Below are 19,501 nucleotides of genomic sequence, written 5' to 3' on the forward strand. Positions count from 1 at the left end.
CCGAACGTACAAGACGAGCGTTACAAAGCCACGCCCACAGCGCGATGTGATTGGACAAAGCGACTGTACTTCCGTATACACAGAGCACAGATGACGTTGCAGTCCGTCCACTAGTCTCTTCCGCCTTCATATCAGGTGTCCATCCTCTGTGTCCCATGACGGTGAATAACTAGTCCTCCAACACCGTCTGGCGTAATTTACTCCGGACAAGATGAGTGAAGCTGTCGACACCACGACGCTGTGTCTCTTCGATGTGGACGGGACGCTGACTGCCGCCCGGCAGGTAAGTAGACCAACGACGGTTCCTACGGTAACTGCTAACGATAGATCCCCTTCTACAGTCCAATAACATAACAGACAGCTAGAATAACCCAACGTTAACGTTAGTTCACACCGACCAGCAATTTGTCCAATATAAACTCGTTTTCTTTGCGTAACGTTTTCCGTTTGGAGTAAACCGTTTCTGTTGCAGAACGGCTTAAGGAATAGAACCGTGTTCACTAACCCTGAATAACTCATAGACAGGTAAAACGGGGTAATGAACCGTGTTCACTAACCCTGAATAACTCAGACAGGTAAAACGGGGTAATGAACCGTGTTCACTAACCCTGAATAACTCATAGACAGGTAAAACGGGGTAATGAACCGTGTTCACTAACCCTGAATAACTCATAGACAGGTAAAACGGGGTAATGAACCGTGTTCACTAACCCTGAATAACTCATAGACGGGTAAAACGGGGTAATGAACCGTGTTCACTAACCCTGAATAACTCATAGACGGGTAAAACGGGGTAATGAACCGTGTTCACTAACCCTGAATAACTCATAGACGGGTAAAACGGGGTAATGAACCGTGTTCACTAACCCTGAATAACTCATAGACGGGTAAAACGGGGTAATGAACCGTGTTCACTAACCCTGAATAACTCATAGACGGGTAAAACGGGGTAATGAACCGTGTTCACTAACCCTGAATAACTCATAGACGGGTAAAACGGGGTAATGAACCGTGTTCACTAACCCTGAATAACTCATAGACGGGTAAAACGGGGTAATGAACCGTGTTCACTAACCCTGAATAACTCATAGACGGGTAAAACGGGGTAATGAACCGTGTTCACTAACCCTGAATAACTCATAGACAGGTAAAACGGGGTAATGAACCGTGTTCACTAACCCTGAATAACTCATAGACAGGTAAAACGGGGTAATGAACCGTGGTCACTAACCCTGAATAACTCATAGACAGGTAAAACGGGGTAATGAACCATGTTCACTAACCCTGAATAACTCATAGACAGGTAAAACGGGGTAATGAACCGTGGTCACTAACCCTGAATAACTCATAGACAGGTAAAACGGGGTAATGAACCGTGTTCACTAACCCTGAATAACTCAGACAGGTAAAACGGGGTAATGAACCGTGTTCACTAACCCTGAATAACTCATAGACGGGTAAAACGGGGTAATGAACCGTGTTCACTAACCCTGAATAACTCATAGACAGGTAAAACGGGGTAATGAACCGTGTTCACTAACCCTGAATAACTCATAGACAGGTAAAACGGGGTAATGAACCGTGTTCACTAACCCTGAATAACTCATAGACAGGTAAAACGGGGTAATGAACCGTGTTCACTAACCCTGAATAACTCATAGACGGGTAAAACGGGGTAATGAACCGTGTTCACTAACCCTGAATAACTCATAGACGGGTAAAACGGGGTAATGAACCGTGTTCACTAACCCTGAATAACTCATAGACAGGTAAAACGGGGTAATGAACCGTGTTCACTAACCCTGAATAACTCATAGACAGGTAAAACGGGGTAATGGACCGTGTTCACTAACCCTGAATAACTCAAGACAGGTAAAACGGGGTAATGAACCGTGTTCACTAACCCTGAATAACTCATAGACAGGTAAAACGGGGTAATGAACCGTGGTCACTAACCCTGAATAACTCAGACAGGTAAAACGGGGTAATGAACCGTGTTCACTAACCCTGAATAACTCATAGACAGGTAAAACGGGGTAATGAACCGTGTTCACTAACCCTGAATAACTCATAGACAGGTAAAACGGGGTAATGAACCGTGGTCACTAACCCTGAATAACTCATAGACAGGTAAAACGGGGTAATGAACCGTGTTCACTAACCCTGAATAACTCATAGACAGGTAAAACGGGGTAATGAACCGTGGTCACTAACCCTGAATAACTCAGACAGGTAAAACGGGGTAATGAACCGTGTTCACTAACCCTGAATAACTCATAGACAGGTAAAACGGGGTAATGAACCGTGTTCACTAACCCTGAATAACTCATAGACAGGTAAAACGGGGTAATGAACCGTGTTCACTAACCCTGAATAACTCATAGACAGGTAAAACGGGGTAATGAACCGTGTTCACTAACCCTGAATAACTCATAGACAGGTAAAACGGGGTAATGGACCGTGTTCACTAACCCTGAATAACTCATAGACAGGTAAAACGGGGTAATGAACCGTGTTCACTAACCCTGAATAACTCATAGACAGGTAAAACGGGGTAATGAACCGTGTTCACTAACCCTGAATAACTCATAGACAGGTAAAACGGGGTAATGAACCGTGGTCACTAACCCTGAATAACTCATAGACAGGTAAAACGGGGTAATGAACCGTGTTCACTAACCCTGAATAACTCATAGACAGGTAAAACGGGGTAATGAACCGTGGTCACTAACCCTGAATAACTCATAGACAGGTAAAACGGGGTAATGAACCGTGGTCACTAACCCTGAATAACTCATAGACAGGTAAAACGGGGTAATGAACCGTGTTCACTAACCCTGAATAACTCATAGACAGGTAAAACGGGGTAATGGACCGTGTTCACTAACCCTGAATAACTCAAGACAGGTAAAACGGGGTAATGAACCGTGTTCACTAACCCTGAATAACTCATAGACAGGTAAAACGGGGTAATGAACCGTGGTCACTAACCCTGAATAACTCATAGACAGGTAAAACGGGGTAATGAACCGTGTTCACTAACCCTGAATAACTCATAGACAGGTAAAACGGGGTAATGAACCGTGTTCACTAACCCTGAATAACTCATAGACAGGTAAAATGGGGTAATGAACCGTGGTCACTAACCCTGAAAAACTCATAGACAGGTAAAACTGGGTATGAACCGTGTTCACTAACCCTGAATAACTCATAGACAGGTAAAACGGGGTAATGAACCGTGGTCACTAACCCTGAATAACTCAGACAGGTAAAACGGGGTAATGAACCGTGTTCACTAACCCTGAATAACTCATAGACAGGTAAAACGGGGTAATGAACCGTGTTCACTAACCCTGAATAACTCATAGACAGGTAAAACGGGGTAATGAACCGTGTTCACTAACCCTGAATAACTCATAGACAGGTAAAACGGGGTAATGAACCGTGTTCACTAACCCTGAATAACTCATAGACAGGTAAAACGGGGTAATGGACCGTGTTCACTAACCCTGAATAACTCATAGACAGGTAAAACGGGGTAATGAACCGTGTTCACTAACCCTGAATAACTCATAGACAGGTAAAACGGGGTAATGGACCGTGTTCACTAACCCTGAATAACTCATAGACAGGTAAAACGGGGTAATGAACCGTGTTCACTGAGGTGTGTTTCAGAGGGTGACTTGGTTGTTTTACCACAGTGTACTGAGGTGTGTTTCAGAGGGTGACTTGGTTGTTGTACCACAGTGTACTGAGGTGTGTTTCAGAGGGTGACTTGGTTGTTGTACCACAGTGTACTGAGGTGTATCGGTGTGTTTCAGAGGGTGACTTGGTTGTTGTACCACAGTGTACTGAGGTGTGTTTCAGAGGGTGACTTGGTTGTTGTACCACAGTGTACTGAGGTGTGTTTCAGAGGGTGACTTGGTTGTTGTACCACAGTGTACTGAGGTGTGTTTCAGAGGGTGACTTGGTTGTTGTACCACAGTGTACTGAGGTGTGTTTCAGAGGGTGACTTGGTTGTTGCAGCACAGTGTACTGAGGTGTATCGGTGTGTTTCAGAGGGTGACTTGGTTGTTGTACCACAGTGTACTGAGGTGTGTTTCAGAGGGTGACTTGGTTGTTGTACCACAGTGTACTGAGGTGTGTTTCAGAGGGTGACTTGGTTGTTGTACCACAGTGTACTGAGGTGTGTTTCAGAGGGTGACTTGGTTGTTGTACCACAGTGTACTGAGGTGTGTTTCAGAGGGTGACTTGGTTGTTGTACCACAGTGTACTGAGGTGTGTTTCAGAGGGTGACTTGGTTGTTGTACCACAGTGTACTGAGGTGTATCGGTGTGTTTCAGAGGGTGACTTGGTTGTTGTACCACAGTGTACTGAGGTGTATCGGTGTGTTTCAGAGGGTGACTTGGTTGTTGCAGCACAGTGTACTGAGGTGTATCGGTGTGTTTCAGAGGGTGACTTGGTTGTTGTACCACAGTGTACTGAGGTGTGTTTCAGAGGGTGACTTGGTTGTTGTACCACAGTGTACTGAGGTGTATCGGTGTGTTTCAGAGGGTGACTTGGTTGTTGTACCACAGTGTACTGAGGTGTATCGGTGTGTTTCAGAGGGTGACTTGGTTGTTGTACCACAGTGTACTGAGGTGTATCGGTGTGTTTCAGAGGGTGACTTGGTTGTTGTACCACAGTGTACTGAGGTGTATCGGTGTGTTTCAGAGGGTGACTTGGTTGTTGTACCACAGTGTACTGAGGTGTATCGGTGTGTTTCAGAGGGTGACTTGGTTGGTGTACCACAGTGTACTGAGGTGTATCGGTGTGTTTCAGAGGGTGACTTGGTTGTTGTACCACAGTGTACTGAGGTGTATCGGTGTGTTTCAGAGGGTGACTTGGTTGTTGTAGCACAGTGTACTGAGGTGTGTTTCAGAGGGTGACTTGGTTGTTGTACCACAGTGTACTGAGGTGTATCGGTGTGTTTCAGAGGGTGACTTGGTTGTTGTACCACAGTGTACTGAGGTGTATCGGTGTGTTTCAGAGGGTGACTTGGTTGTTGTACCACAGTGTACTGAGGTGTATCGGTGTGTTTCAGAGGGTGACTTGGTTGTTGTACCACAGTGTACTGAGGTGTATCGGTGTGTTTCAGAGGGTGACTTGGTTGTTGTACCACAGTGTACTGAGGTGTGTTTCAGAGGGTGACTTGGTTGTTGTACCACAGTGTACTGAGGTGTATCGGTGTGTTTCAGAGGGTGACTTGGTTGTTGTACCACAGTGTACTGAGGTGTGTTTCAGAGGGTGACTTGGTTGTTGTAGCACAGTGTACTGAGGTGTGTTTCAGAGGGTGACTTGGTTGTTGTACCACAGTGTACTGAGGTGTGTTTCAGAGGGTGACTTGGTTGTTGTACCACAGTGTACTGAGGTGTGTTTCAGAGGGTGACTTGGTTGTTGTACCACAGTGTACTGAGGTGTGTTTCAGAGGGTGACTTGGTTGTTGTACCACAGTGTACTGAGGTGTATCGGTGTGTTTCAGAGGGTGACTTGGTTGTTGCAGCACAGTGTACTGAGGTGTATCGGTGTGTTTCAGAGGGTGACTTGGTTGTTGTACCACAGTGTACTGAGGTGTGTTTCAGAGGGTGACTTGGTTGTTGTACCACAGTGTACTGAGGTGTATCGGTGTGTTTCAGAGGGTGACTCCCGGGATGGATGACTTCCTCCAGCGTCTGCGGCGGCGTGTTAGAGTCGGCGTGGTGGGGGGGTCGGACTTCGTCAAGATCAAAGAACAACTGGGAGATGATGGTGAGTGTCTGGGAGGGAGGGGGTTAAGGTGTGTCTGGGAGGGGGGGGGGGGGTTAAGGTGTGTCTGGGAGGGGGGGGGGGGGTTAAGGTGTGTCTGGGAGGCAGGGGGTTAAGGTGTGTCTGGGAGGGAGGGGGTTAAGGTGTGTCTGGGAGGGAGGGAGGGGGTTAAGGTGTGTCTGGGAGGGAGGGAGGGGGTTAAGGTGTGTCTGGGAGGGAGGGAGGGGGTTAAGGTGTGTCTAGGAGGGAGGGAGGGGGTTAAGGTGTGTCTGGGAGGGAGGGAGGGGGTTAAGGTGTGTCTGGGAGGGAGGGAGGGGGTTAAGGTGTGTCTGGGAGGGAGGCAGGGGGTTAAGGTGTGTCTGGGAAGGAGGGAGGAAGGGAGGGGGTTAAGGTGTGTCTGGGAGGGGGGGGGTTAAGGTGTGTCTGGGAGGCAGGGAGGGGGTTAAGGTGTGTCTGGGAGGCAGGGGGTTAAGGTGTGTCTGGGAGGGAGGGAGGAAGGGAGGGGGTTAAGGTGTGTCTGGGAGGGAGGGGGTTAAGGTGTGTCTGGGAGGGAGGGAGGGGGTTAAGGTGTGTCTGGGAGGGAGGGAGGAAGGGAGGGGGTTAAGGTGTGTCTGGGAGGGAGGGAGGGGGTTAAGGTGTGTCTGGGAGGGAGGGAGGGGGTTAAGGTGTGTCTGGGAGGGAGGGAGGAAGGGAGGGGGTTAAGGTGTGTCTGGGAGGGAGGGAGGGAGGGAGGGGGTTCAATCAATACTATCAGAATGCCCTGTATATAGCTGTGATCTGACAGGCCTAATCAATACTATCAGAATGCCCTGTATATAGATGTGATCTGACAGGCCTAATCAATACTATCAGAATGACAGGTCTAATCAATACTATCAGAATGACAGGTCTAATCAATACTATCAGAATGACAGGTCTAATCAATACTATCAGAATGCCCTGTATATAGCTGGGATCTGACAGGCCTAATCAATACTATCAGAATGACAGGTCTAATCAATACTATCAGAATGACAGGTCTAATCAATACTATCAGAATGACAGGCCTAATCAATACTATCAGAATGCCAGGCCTAATCAATACTATCAGAATGCCCTGTATATAGCTGGGATCTGACAGGCCTAATCAATACTATCAGAATGCCCTGTATATAGCTGGGATCTGACAGGCCTAATCAATACTATCAGAATGCCCTGTATATAGCTGGGATCTGACAGGCCTAATCAATACTATCAGAATGACAGGCCTAATCAATACTATCAGAATGCCAGGCCTAATCAATACTATCAGAATGCCCTGTATATAGCTGGGATCTGACAGGCCTAATCAATACTATCAGAATGCCCTGTATATAGCTGGGATCTGACAGGCCTAATCAATACTATCAGAATGACAGGCCTAATCAATACTATCAGAATGCCAGGCCTAATCAATACTATCAGAATGCCCTGTATATAGCTGGGATCTGACAGGCCTAATCAATACTATCAGAATGCCCTGTATATAGCTGGGATCTGACAGGCCTAATCAATACTATCAGAATGCCCTGTATATAGCTGGGATCTGACAGGCCTAATCAATACTATCAGAATGCCCTGTATATAGCTGGGATCTGACAGGCCTAATCAATACTATCAGAATGCCCTGTATATAGCTGGGATCTGACAGGCCTAATCAATACTATCAGAATGCCAGGCCTAATCAATACTATCAATGAACACACACACACGCACACACGCACACACGCAGACACGCAGACACACACACACACACACACACACACACACACACACACACGGTGTACTGATATATGTATTTGTGTGTCGTAGTGGTGGAGAAGGTGGACTACCTGTTTGCTGAAAACGGACTGGTGGCCTATCAGAACGGCCAGCTGGTAGCAGTACAGGTAAGAGCCTGACCTCTAACCTTTTGACGCTCCCACGTGGTTTATTGACCAAGATGGACACGTTGTAGTCACTGGTTGTTTCAGAGGATCCAGGGCTGTGATTGGTTGTTTCAGAGTATCCAGGCGTACATGGGGGAGGATCTTCTTCAAGACTTCATCAACTTCTGTCTCAACTACCTGGCCAAGATTACACTACCCAGGAAGAGGTACACACTGTCTCTCTCTCTCTCTCTCACACCATCTCTGTCTGTCTCAACTACCTGGCCAAGATTACACTACCCAGGAAGAGGTACACACTGTCTCTCTCTCTCTCTCTCACACCATCTCTGTCTGTCTCAACTACCTGGCCAAGATTACACTACCCAGGAAGAGGTACACACTGTCTCTCTCTCTCTCTCACACCATCTCTGTCTGTCTCAACTACCTGGCCAAGATTACACTACCCAGGAAGAGGTACACACTCTCTCTCTCTCTCTCACACCATCTCTGTCTGTCTCAACTACCTGGCCAAGATTACACTACCCAGGAAGAGGTACACACTGTCTCTCTCTCTCTCACACCATCTCTGTCTGTCTCAACTACCTGGCCAAGATTACACTACCCAGGAAGAGGTACACACTGTCTCTCTCTCTCTCTCACACCATCTCTGTCTGTCTCAACTACCTGGCCAAGATTACACTACCCAGGAAGAGGTACACACTGTCTCTCACCCCATCTCTCACCCCACCTCTGTGTCTCCTCAGGGGGACGTTTATAGAGTTCCGTAATGGAATGTTGAACGTGTCACCTGTCGGGCGGAGCTGCAGTCAGGAGGAGAGGATGGAGTTCTACCAGCTGGACCAAGTATGGAGGGACGATGTCTGTCTGTCAGTCTGTGTCCTTAGCTCACTTTGATTGACAGCTGTCTCTCAACAGAAAGAACGAATCAGAGAGAAGTTTGTTGCCGTTCTTCAGGAGGAGTTTAAAGGCAAAGGACTGACCTTCTCTATAGGTGAGTCTGACCTCTAACCCTAAAGACTGGACTTCTCTATAGGTGAGTCTGACCTCTTACCCTAAGGACTGACCTTCTCTATAGGTGAGTCTGACCTCTAACCCTAAAGACTGGATTTCTCTATAGGTGAGTCTTACCTCTAACCCTAAAGACTGGATTTCTCTATAGGTGAGTCTGACCTCTTACCCTAAAGACTTCTCTATAGGTGAGTCTGACCTCTAACCCTAAAGACTGGATTTCTCTATAGGTGAGTCTTACCTCTAACCCTAAAGACTGGATTTCTCTATAGGTGAGTCTGACCTCTTACCCTAAGGACTGACCTTCTCTATAGGTGAGTCTGACCTCTAACCCTAAAGACTGGACTTCTCTATAGGTGAGTCTTACCTCTTACCCTAAGGACTGACCTTCTCTATAGGTGAGTCTGGCCTCTAACCCCTGACCTCTAACCCTAAGGACTGACCTTCTCTATAGGTGAGTCTGGCCTCTAACCCTAAAGACTGGACTTCTCTATAGGTGAGTCTTACCTGTTACCCTAAGGACTGACCTTCTCTATAGGTGAGTCTTACCTCTTACCCTAAGGACTGACCTTCTCTATAGGTGAGTCTGGCCTCTAACCCCTGACCTCTTACCCTAAGGACTGACCTTCTCTATAGGTGAGTCTGACCTCTAACCCTAAAGACTGGATTTCTCTATAGGTGAGTCTGACCTCTAACCCTAAAGACTGGATTTCTCTATAGGTGAGTCTGACCTCTAACCCTAAAGACTGACCTTCTCTATAGGTGAGTCTGACCTCTAACCCTAAAGACTTCTCTATAGGTGAGTCTGACCTCTAACCCTAAAGACTTCTCTATAGGTGAGTCTGACCTCTAACCCTAAAGACTTCTCTATAGGTGAGTCTGACCTCTAATCCTAAAGACTTCTCTATAGGTGAGTCTGACCTCTAACCCTAAAGACTTCTCTATAGGTGAGTCTGACCTCTAACCCTAAAGACTTCTCTATAGGTGAGTCTGACCTCTAATCCTAAAGACTTCTCTATAGGTGAGTCTGACCTCTAACCCTAAAGACTTCTCTATAGGTGAGTCTGACCTCTAACCCTAAAGACTTCTCTATAGGTGAGTCTGATCTCTAACCCTAAAGACTTCTCTATAGGTGAGTCTGACCTCTAACCCTAAAGACTTCTCTATAGGTGAGTCTGACCTCTAACCCTAAAGACTTCTCTATAGGTGAGTCTGATCTCTAACCCTAAAGACTTCTCTATAGGTCTGACCTGTAACCTCCTTCTCTCCCTCCAGGTGGTCAGATCAGTTTTGATGTCTTCCCAGAGGGCTGGGACAAGCGTTACTGTCTGGGCCTGGTAGAGAAGGACTCCTATCAAACCATACACTTCTTTGGAGACAAAACTAAACCTGTAAGTAGCTTTATAATGACGACCATGTTACCGCTTTATAATGACGACCATGTTATAATGACAACCATGTTATAGATGTATAATGATAACCATGTTATAGATGTATAATGACAACCATGTTATAGATTTATAATGATAACCATGTTATAGATTTATAATGACGACCATGTTATAATGACAACCATGTTATAGATTTATAATGATGACCATGTTATAGATTTATAATGACAACCATGTTATAGATTTATAATGACAACCATGTTATAGATTTATAATGATGACCATGTTATAATGACAACCATGTTATAGCTTTATAATGACAACCATGTTATAGATGTATAATGACAACCATGTTATAGCTTTATAATGACAACCATGTTATAGCTTTATAATGACAACCATGTTATAATGACAACCATGTTATAGATGTATAATGACGACCATGTTATAATGACAACCATGTTATAGATATATAATGACAACCATGTTATAGATGTATAATGACAACCATGTTATAGCTTTATAATGACAACCATGTTATAGCTTTATAATGACAACCATGTTATAGCTTTATAATGACAACCATGTTATAATGACAACCATGTTATAGCTTTATAATGACAACCATGTTACCGCTTTATAATGACGACCATGTTATAATGACAACCATGTTATAGCTTTATAATGACAACCATGTTATAGCTTTATAATGACAACCATGTTATAGATTTAATGACAACCATGTTATAGCTTTATAATGACAACCATGTTATAGCTTTATAATGACAACCATGTTATAATGACAACCATGTTATAGCTTTATAATGACAACCATGTTATAGCTTTATAATGACAACCATGTTATAGCTTTATAATGACAACCATGTTATAGCTTTATAATGACAACCATGTTACCGCTTTATAATGACAACCATGTTATAGATTTAATGACAACCATGTTAATGCTTTATAATGACAACCATGTTACCGCTTTATAATGACAACCATGTTATAGCTTTATAATGACAACCATGTTACCGCTTTATAATGACAACCATGTTACCGCTTTATAATGACAACCATGTTATAGCTTTATAATGACAACCATGTTATAATGACGACCATGTTATAGATATATAATGACAACCATGTTATAGATGTATAATGACAACCATGTTATAGCTTTATAATGACAACCATGTTATAGCTTTATAATGACAACCATGTTATAATGACAACCATGTTATAGATGTATAATGACGACCATGTTATAATGACAACCATGTTATAGATTTATAATGACAACCATGTTATAGCTTTATAATGACAACCATGTTATAGCTTTATAATGACAACCATGTTATAGCTTTATAATGACAACCATGTTATAATGACAACCATGTTATAGCTTTATAATGACAACCATGTTATAGATGTATAATGACAACCATGTTATAGCTTTATAATGACAACCATGTTATAGCTTTATAATGACAACCATGTTATAATGACAACCATGTTATAGATGTATAATGACGACCATGTTATAATGACAACCATGTTATAGATATATAATGACAACCATGTTATAGATGTATAATGACAACCATGTTATAGCTTTATAATGACAACCATGTTATAGCTTTATAATGACAACCATGTTATAGCTTTATAATGACAACCATGTTATAATGACAACCATGTTATAGCTTTATAATGACAACCATGTTACCGCTTTATAATGACGACCATGTTATAATGACAACCATGTTATAGCTTTATAATGACAACCATGTTATAGCTTTATAATGACAACCATGTTATAGATTTAATGACAACCATGTTATAGCTTTATAATGACAACCATGTTATAGCTTTATAATGACAACCATGTTATAATGACAACCATGTTATAGCTTTATAATGACAACCATGTTATAGCTTTATAATGACAACCATGTTATAGCTTTATAATGACAACCATGTTATAGCTTTATAATGACAACCATGTTACCGCTTTATAATGACAACCATGTTATAGATTTAATGACAACCATGTTAATGCTTTATAATGACAACCATGTTACCGCTTTATAATGACAACCATGTTATAGCTTTATAATGACAACCATGTTACCGCTTTATAATGACAACCATGTTACCGCTTTATAATGACAACCATGTTATAGCTTTATAATGACAACCATGTTATAATGACGACCATGTTATAGATATATAATGACAACCATGTTATAGATGTATAATGACAACCATGTTATAGCTTTATAATGACAACCATGTTATAGCTTTATAATGACAACCATGTTATAATGACAACCATGTTATAGATGTATAATGACGACCATGTTATAATGACAACCATGTTATAGATTTATAATGACAACCATGTTATAGCTTTATAATGACAACCATGTTATAGCTTTATAATGACAACCATGTTATAGCTTTATAATGACAACCATGTTATAATGACAACCATGTTATAGCTTTATAATGACAACCATGTTACCGCTTTATAATGACGACCATGTTATAATGACAACCATGTTATAGATTTATAATGACAACCATGTTATGGCTTTATAATGACGACCATGTTATGGCTTTATAATGACAACCATGTTATGGCTTTATAATGACAACCATGTCATGGCTTTATAATGACAACCATGTTATGGCTTTATAATGACAACCATGTTATGGCTTTATAATGACAACCATGTTATAGCTTTATAATGACAACCATGTTATAATGACAACCATGTTATAGCTTTATAATGACAACCATGTTATAGATTTATAATGACGACCATGTTATAATGACAACCATGTTATAGATTTATAATGACAACCATGTTATAGCTTTATAATGACGACCATGTTATAATGACAACCATGTTATAGATTTATAATGACAACCATGTTATAGCTTTATAATGGCAACCATGTTATAGATTTATAATGACGACCATGTTATAGCTTTATAATGATAACCATGTTATGGCTTTATAATGATGACCATGTTATAGATTTATAATGACAACCATGTTATAGCTTTATAATGATAACCATGTTATAGATTTAATGACAACCATGTTATAGATTTATAATGACAACCATGTTACCGCTTTATAATGACAACCATGTTATAGATTTATAATGACGACCATGTTATAACTTTATGACAACCATGTTATAACTTTATAATGACAACCATGTTATAACTTTATAATGACAACCATGGTATAACTTTATAATGACAACCATGTTATAGATTTATAATGACAACCATGTTACCATGTTATAGCTTTATAATGATAACCATGTTATGGCTTTATAATGATGACCATGTTATAGCTTTATAATGACAACCATGTTATGGATTTATATTGACAACCATGTTATAATGACAACCATGGTATGGATTTATAATGACAACCATGTTATGGATTTATAATGATAACCATGTTACCATGTTATAGCTTTATAATGATAACCATGTTATAGCTTTATAATGACAACCATGTTATAGCTTTATAATGACGACCATGTTATAATGACAACCATGTTATAGCTTTATAATGACAACCATGTTATAGATTTATAATGACAACCATGTTATGGATTTATAATGACAACCATGTTATGGATTTATATTGACAACCATGTTATAATGACAACCATGTTATGGATTTATAATGACAACCATGTTATGGATTTATATTGACAACCATGTTATAATGACAACCATGTTATAGCTTTATAATAAACACCGTAAAGTCCATGGAGAATAAGAACACCTCCTCCCAGCTTCCAACCGCTCTGAAGATAGGAAACACTGTCACCACCGACAAATCCACTATAATTGAGAATTTCAATAAGCATTTTTCTACGGCTGGCCATGCTTTCCACCTGGCTACCCCTACCCCGGACAACAGCACTGCCCTCCCCTTTGCTACTCGCCCAAGCCTTCCCCATTTCTCTTTCTCCCAAATTCAGTCAGCTGATGTTCTTAATGAGCTGCAAAATCTGGACCCTTACAAATCAGCCGGGCTAGATAATCTGGACCCTTTCTTTCTAAAACTATCTGCTGAAATTGTTGCCACCCCTATTACTAGCCTCTTCAACCTCTCTTTCGTGTCGTCTGAGATCCCCAAAGATTGGAAAGCAGCTGCGGTTATCCCCCTCTTCAAAGGGGGGGACACCCTTGACCCTAACTGCTACAGACCTATATCTATCCTACCCTGCCTTTCTAAGGTCTTCGAAAGCCAAGTCAACAAACAGATTACCGACCATTTCGAATCACACCACACCTTCTCCGCTATGCAATCTGGTTTCAGAGCTGGTCATGGGTGCACCTCAGCCACGCTCAAGGTCATAAACGATATCGTAACCGCCATCGATAGGAAACAATACTGTGCAGCCGTATTCATTGACCTGGCCAAGGCTTTTGACTCTGTCAATCACCACATCCTCATTGGCAGACTCGACAGCCTTGGTTTCTCTAATGATTGCCTCGCCTGGTTCACCAACTACTTCTCTGATAGAGTTCAGTGTGTCAAATCGGAGGGTCTGTTGTCCGGGCCTCTGGCAGTCTCTATGGGGGTGCCACAGGGTTCAATTCTTGGACCGACTCTCTTCTCTGTTTACATCAATGATGTCGCTCTTGCTGCTGGTGATTCTCTGATCCACCTCTACGCAGACGACACTATTCTGTATACTTCTGGCCCTTCTTTTGACACTGTGTTAACAACCCTCCAGGCGAGCTTCAATGCCATACAACTCTCCTTCCGTGGCCTCCAACTGCTCTTAAATACAAGTAAAACCAAATGCATGCTCTTCAACCGATCGCTGCCTGCTCCTGCCCGCCTGTCCAACATCACTACTTTGGACGGCTCTGACTTAGAATATGTGGACAACTACAAATACCTAGGTGTCTGGTTAGACTGTAAACTCTCCTTCCAGACCCACATCAAACATCTCCAATCCAAAGTCAAATCTAGAATTGGCTTCCTATTCCGCAACAAAGCATCCTTTACTCATGCTGCCAAACATACCCTTGTAAAACTGACCATCCTACCAATCCTCGACTTAGGTGATGTCATTTACAAAATAGCCTCCAAAACCCTACTCAATAAATTGGATGCAGTCTATCACAGTGCCATCCGTTTTGTCACCAAAGCCCCATATACTACCCACCACTGCGACCTGTACACTCTCGTTGGCTGGCCCTCGCTTCATACTCGTCGCCAAACCCACTGGTTCCAGGTCATCTACAAGACCCTGCTAGGTAAAGTCCCCCCTTATCTCAGCTCGCTGGTCACCATAGCAGCACCTACCTGTAGCACGCGCTCCAGCAGGTATATCTCTCTAGTCACCCCCAAAACCAATTCTTCCTTTGGACGCCTCTCCTTCCAGTTCTCTGCTGCCAATGACTGGAACGAACTACAAAAATCTCTGAAACTGGAAACACCTATCTCCCTCACTAGCTTTAAGCACCAGCTGTCAGAGCAGCTCACAGATTACTGCACCTGTACATAACCCATCTACAATTTAGCCCAAACAACTACCTCTTTACCTACTGTATTTATTTATTAATTTATTTTGCTCCTTTGCACCCCATTATTTCTGTCTCTACTTTGCACTTTCTTCCAATGCAAACCAACCATTCCAGTGTTTTTTTAGTTTTTATTTTACTTGCTCTGTTGTACTCACTTCGCCTCCATGGCCTTTTTATATTTTATTTATTTATACATATATCTGTTTGCCTTCACCTCCCTTATCTCACCTCACTTGCTCACATTGTATATAGACTTATTTTTTTCACTGTATTATTGACTATATGTTTGTTTTTACTCCATGTGTAACTATGTGTTGTTGAATGTGTCGAACTGCTTTGCTTTATCTTGGCCAGGTCGCAATTGTAAATGAGAACGTGTTCTCAATTTGCCTACCTGGTTAAATAAAGGTTAAATAAATAAATAAATAAATAATGACAACCATGTTATAGATTTATAATGACAACCATGTTATAGATTTATAATGACAACCATGTTACGGCTTTTAAATGACAACCATGTTATAGATTTATAATGACAACCATGTTATAGATTTATAATGACGACCATGTTACAGATTTATAATGACGACCATGTTATAATGATGACCATGTTATAGATTTATAATGACAACCATGTTATAGATTTATAATGACGACCATGTTATAGATTTATAATGACGACCATGTTATAGATTTATAATGACGACCATGTTATAGATTTATAATGACGACCATGTTACAGATTTATAATGACGACCATGTTACAGATTTATAATGACGACCATGTTATAGATTTATAATGACAACCATGTTATAATGACAACCATGTTATAGATTTATAATGACAACCATGTTATAGATTTATAATGACGACCATGTTACAGATTTATAATGACGACCATGTTACAGCTTTATAATGACGACCATGTTACAGATTTATAATGACGACCATGTTACAGATTTATAATGACGACCATGTTATAGATTTATAATGACAACCATGTTATAGATTTATAATGACGACCATGTTATAGATTTAATGACAACCATGTTATAGATTTATAATGACAACCATGTTATAGATTTATAATGACAACCATGTTATAATGACAACCATGTTATAGATTTATAATAACAACCATGTTATAGATTTATAATGACAACCATGTTATAGATATATAATGACAACCATCTTATAGATGTATAATGACAACCATGTTATAGATTTATAATGACAACCATGTTACCGCTTTATAATGACAACCATGTTATAGATTTATAATGACAACCATGTTATAGATATATAATGACAACCATGTTATAGATTTATAATAACAACCATGTTATAGCTTTATAATGACAACCATGTTATAGCTTTATAATGACAACCATGTTATAGATGTATAATGACAACCATGTTATAGATTTATAATGACAACCATGTTACCGCTTTATAATGACAACCATGTTATAGATTTATAATGACAACCATGTTATAATGACAACCATGTTATAGATTTATAATAACAACCATTTTATAGATTTATAATGACAACCATGTTATAGATATATAATGACAACCATCTTATAGCTTTATAATGACTTTATGGTAACAACCATGTTATAGCTTTATAATAACAACCATGTTATAGATTTATAATGACAACCATGTTATAGATATATAATGACAACCATCTTATAGCTTTATAATGACTTTATGGTAACAACCATGTTATAGCTTTATAATGACAACCATGTTATAGATTTAATGACAACCATGTTATGGCTTTATAATGACAACCATGTTATAGATATATAATGACAACCATCTTATAGCTTTATAATGACTTTATGGTAACAACCATGTTATAGCTTTATAATGACAACCATGTTATAGCTTTATAATGACAACCATGTTATAGATTTATAATGACAACCATGTTATAGATTTATAATGACAACCATGTTATAGATTTATAATGACAACCATGTTATAGATTTATAATGACAACCATGTTATAGATTTATAATGACAACCATGTTATAGATTTATAATGACAACCATGTTATAGATGTATAATGACGACCATGTTATAGATATATAATGACTTTATGGTAACAACCATGTTATAGATATATATTAATGTTGACACTGCTTTAGGGAGGAAACGATATGATGTATTAATGTTGTGCTTTAGGGAGGAAACGACTATGAGATCTATGCAGATCCCAGAACAATCGGACATGAAGTCACCTGCCCTGAAGATACACAGCGTATCTGTCAAGACCTGTTCTTCAACTGACACAGCATCAGATGTGTGAAGTGCCAGAGAGACAGCCTGTCGTCCTGCCTGACACACAGCAGTAACCAGATGTGTGAAGTGCCAAAGAGACAGCCTGTCGTCCTGCCCTACCATGTGATCATTAGGGCTTTATGGAATTTAGGCCAACGGTGAATTAAAAAAGCTTGTACTGCATCTTTGAAAGTTATCTTGGAGTTCCCTGATGCATATAACACTGCTTTGGTGACACCCCTGTTTTGTAAACGAATGGTTCTGACCGCTGGGAACTCTGGGAAATGAAGCTTCTTCCAACCGTGTCTTTCTGCACATAAAATGATTAACTTTATCCACTTCATGGAAACATGAAAAACTGCTATTGGTTCAACTATATCTACATTGTTTGTGGGTTTTAGGCTGGGTTTCTGTGTATCACGTTGTGACATCGGCTGTTGTAAAAAGGGCTTTATAAATAAATTTGATTGAAACCCCCTCCTAAAATTAATAGTAAAACTGGTATTATTATTAGTTTACGGTTATTGCCTTGATTGAAACATGTTTTGATACAGTGCCAATCAATGTGGATATTGCCTGTTTTCCATGGCTTCTGGTTGGGATATGTACGTACGGTCACTGGGGACGACATCATCGATGCACTTATTAATGAAGCCAGTGACTGTTGTGTTAAACTCAATGTTATCCGATGGTTAACAAATGTGACCGACCGCCCCGATTCGGTCTTATGTAGTAACATTTGAAATGGTGTTTTTTACAGTGGATAAAAGTAGTGACTCGGGGCTAGAAAATGGTAGACCGTACACTGCAGTTGATAAACTTGTAACCCCACTTTTTAGAAAATGGCCCTTGAATGTTTTGGTACCTACTGGAGAGCTCCTCTTTGTCTCCAACCATTCAGCATCGTTCACACCCTCTTAATCTGTTTATTTCTCACATGAACAGGAGACAAAAGGTGTAAACAGTACAGTGGTAATGGTTACTTGCATGTTTTCATAGTGTCCATATAAAAATACATACATATTTTATAATTATTAGATGCTACTGGTCTAAATTGATAGCTAGATGTGGCTATAGCATTTCCTTCACATCTAGCTAAGTGGATGGGTCTCTATTGTCTAGACATGATGATGTAATACTATAGATGGCCGTAATCACCCCCAGCCACACCGGCTAACTTGATGGGTCAAGTAATCACATCTGGCAAAGTGTTTTGTTTAGACATCTAGCTAACTAAACAATTAACTCGGCATAATCCCAACTCCTGTTAGGCTCTAAATGTAGCCAACTAAACAATTAACCGGCATAATCCCAACTCCTGTTAGGCTCTAAATGTAGCCAACTAAACAATTAACCGGCATAATCCCAACTCCTGTTAGGCTCTAAATGTAGCCAACTAAACAATTAACCGGCATAATCCCAACTCCTGTTAGGCTCTAAATGTAGCCAACTAAACAATTAACCGGCATAATCCCAACTCCTGTTAGGCTCTAAATGTAGCCAACTAAACAATTAACCGGCATAATCCCAACTCCT

The 19,501-nt window shown here is 40.8% G+C and overlaps 1 protein-coding gene across 2 annotated transcripts; it reads left to right on the forward strand.

Annotated features, from left to right (window-relative positions):
• The first annotated feature begins 79 nt into the window (after positions 1 to 79).
• On the forward strand, positions 80 to 18,451 carry pmm2 (phosphomannomutase 2). 2 transcript variants are annotated; one of them, XM_055924186.1, is made up of 9 exons: positions 80 to 283; positions 5,676 to 5,787; positions 7,615 to 7,691; positions 7,806 to 7,897; positions 8,435 to 8,534; positions 8,607 to 8,682; positions 9,975 to 10,090; positions 17,870 to 18,010; positions 18,069 to 18,451. In XM_055924186.1, exons 1-8 carry the CDS (start codon positions 212 to 214, stop codon positions 17,972 to 17,974), a joined length of 750 nt encoding a protein of 249 aa, XP_055780161.1. In that variant the 5' UTR covers positions 80 to 211; the 3' UTR covers positions 17,975 to 18,010; positions 18,069 to 18,451. The 2 variants fall into 2 exon arrangements, with proteins under 2 accessions (XP_055780161.1, XP_055780160.1); XM_055924185.1 differs by having other exon boundaries at positions 17,870 to 18,451.
• Positions 18,452 to 19,501: the final 1,050 nt, after the last annotated feature.

Source organism: Salvelinus fontinalis, chromosome 5 (assembly GCF_029448725.1).
Source record: "Salvelinus fontinalis isolate EN_2023a chromosome 5, ASM2944872v1, whole genome shotgun sequence".
NCBI classification, from domain to species: domain Eukaryota; kingdom Metazoa; phylum Chordata; class Actinopteri; order Salmoniformes; family Salmonidae; genus Salvelinus; species Salvelinus fontinalis.

Bases quoted from the DNA above. Each gene is read 5' to 3' on its own strand.
- pmm2 (XM_055924185.1), top strand. From the start codon at position 212: ATGAGTGAAGCTGTCGACACCACGACGCTGTGTCTCTTCGATGTGGAC. The intron at 5,788-7,614 runs GTGAGTGTCTGG...TGTGTGTCGTAG, and splicing joins AGAACAACTGGGAGATGATG to TGGTGGAGAAGGTGGACTAC. The intron at 8,535-8,606 runs GTATGGAGGGAC...GTCTCTCAACAG, and splicing joins AGTTCTACCAGCTGGACCAA to AAAGAACGAATCAGAGAGAA.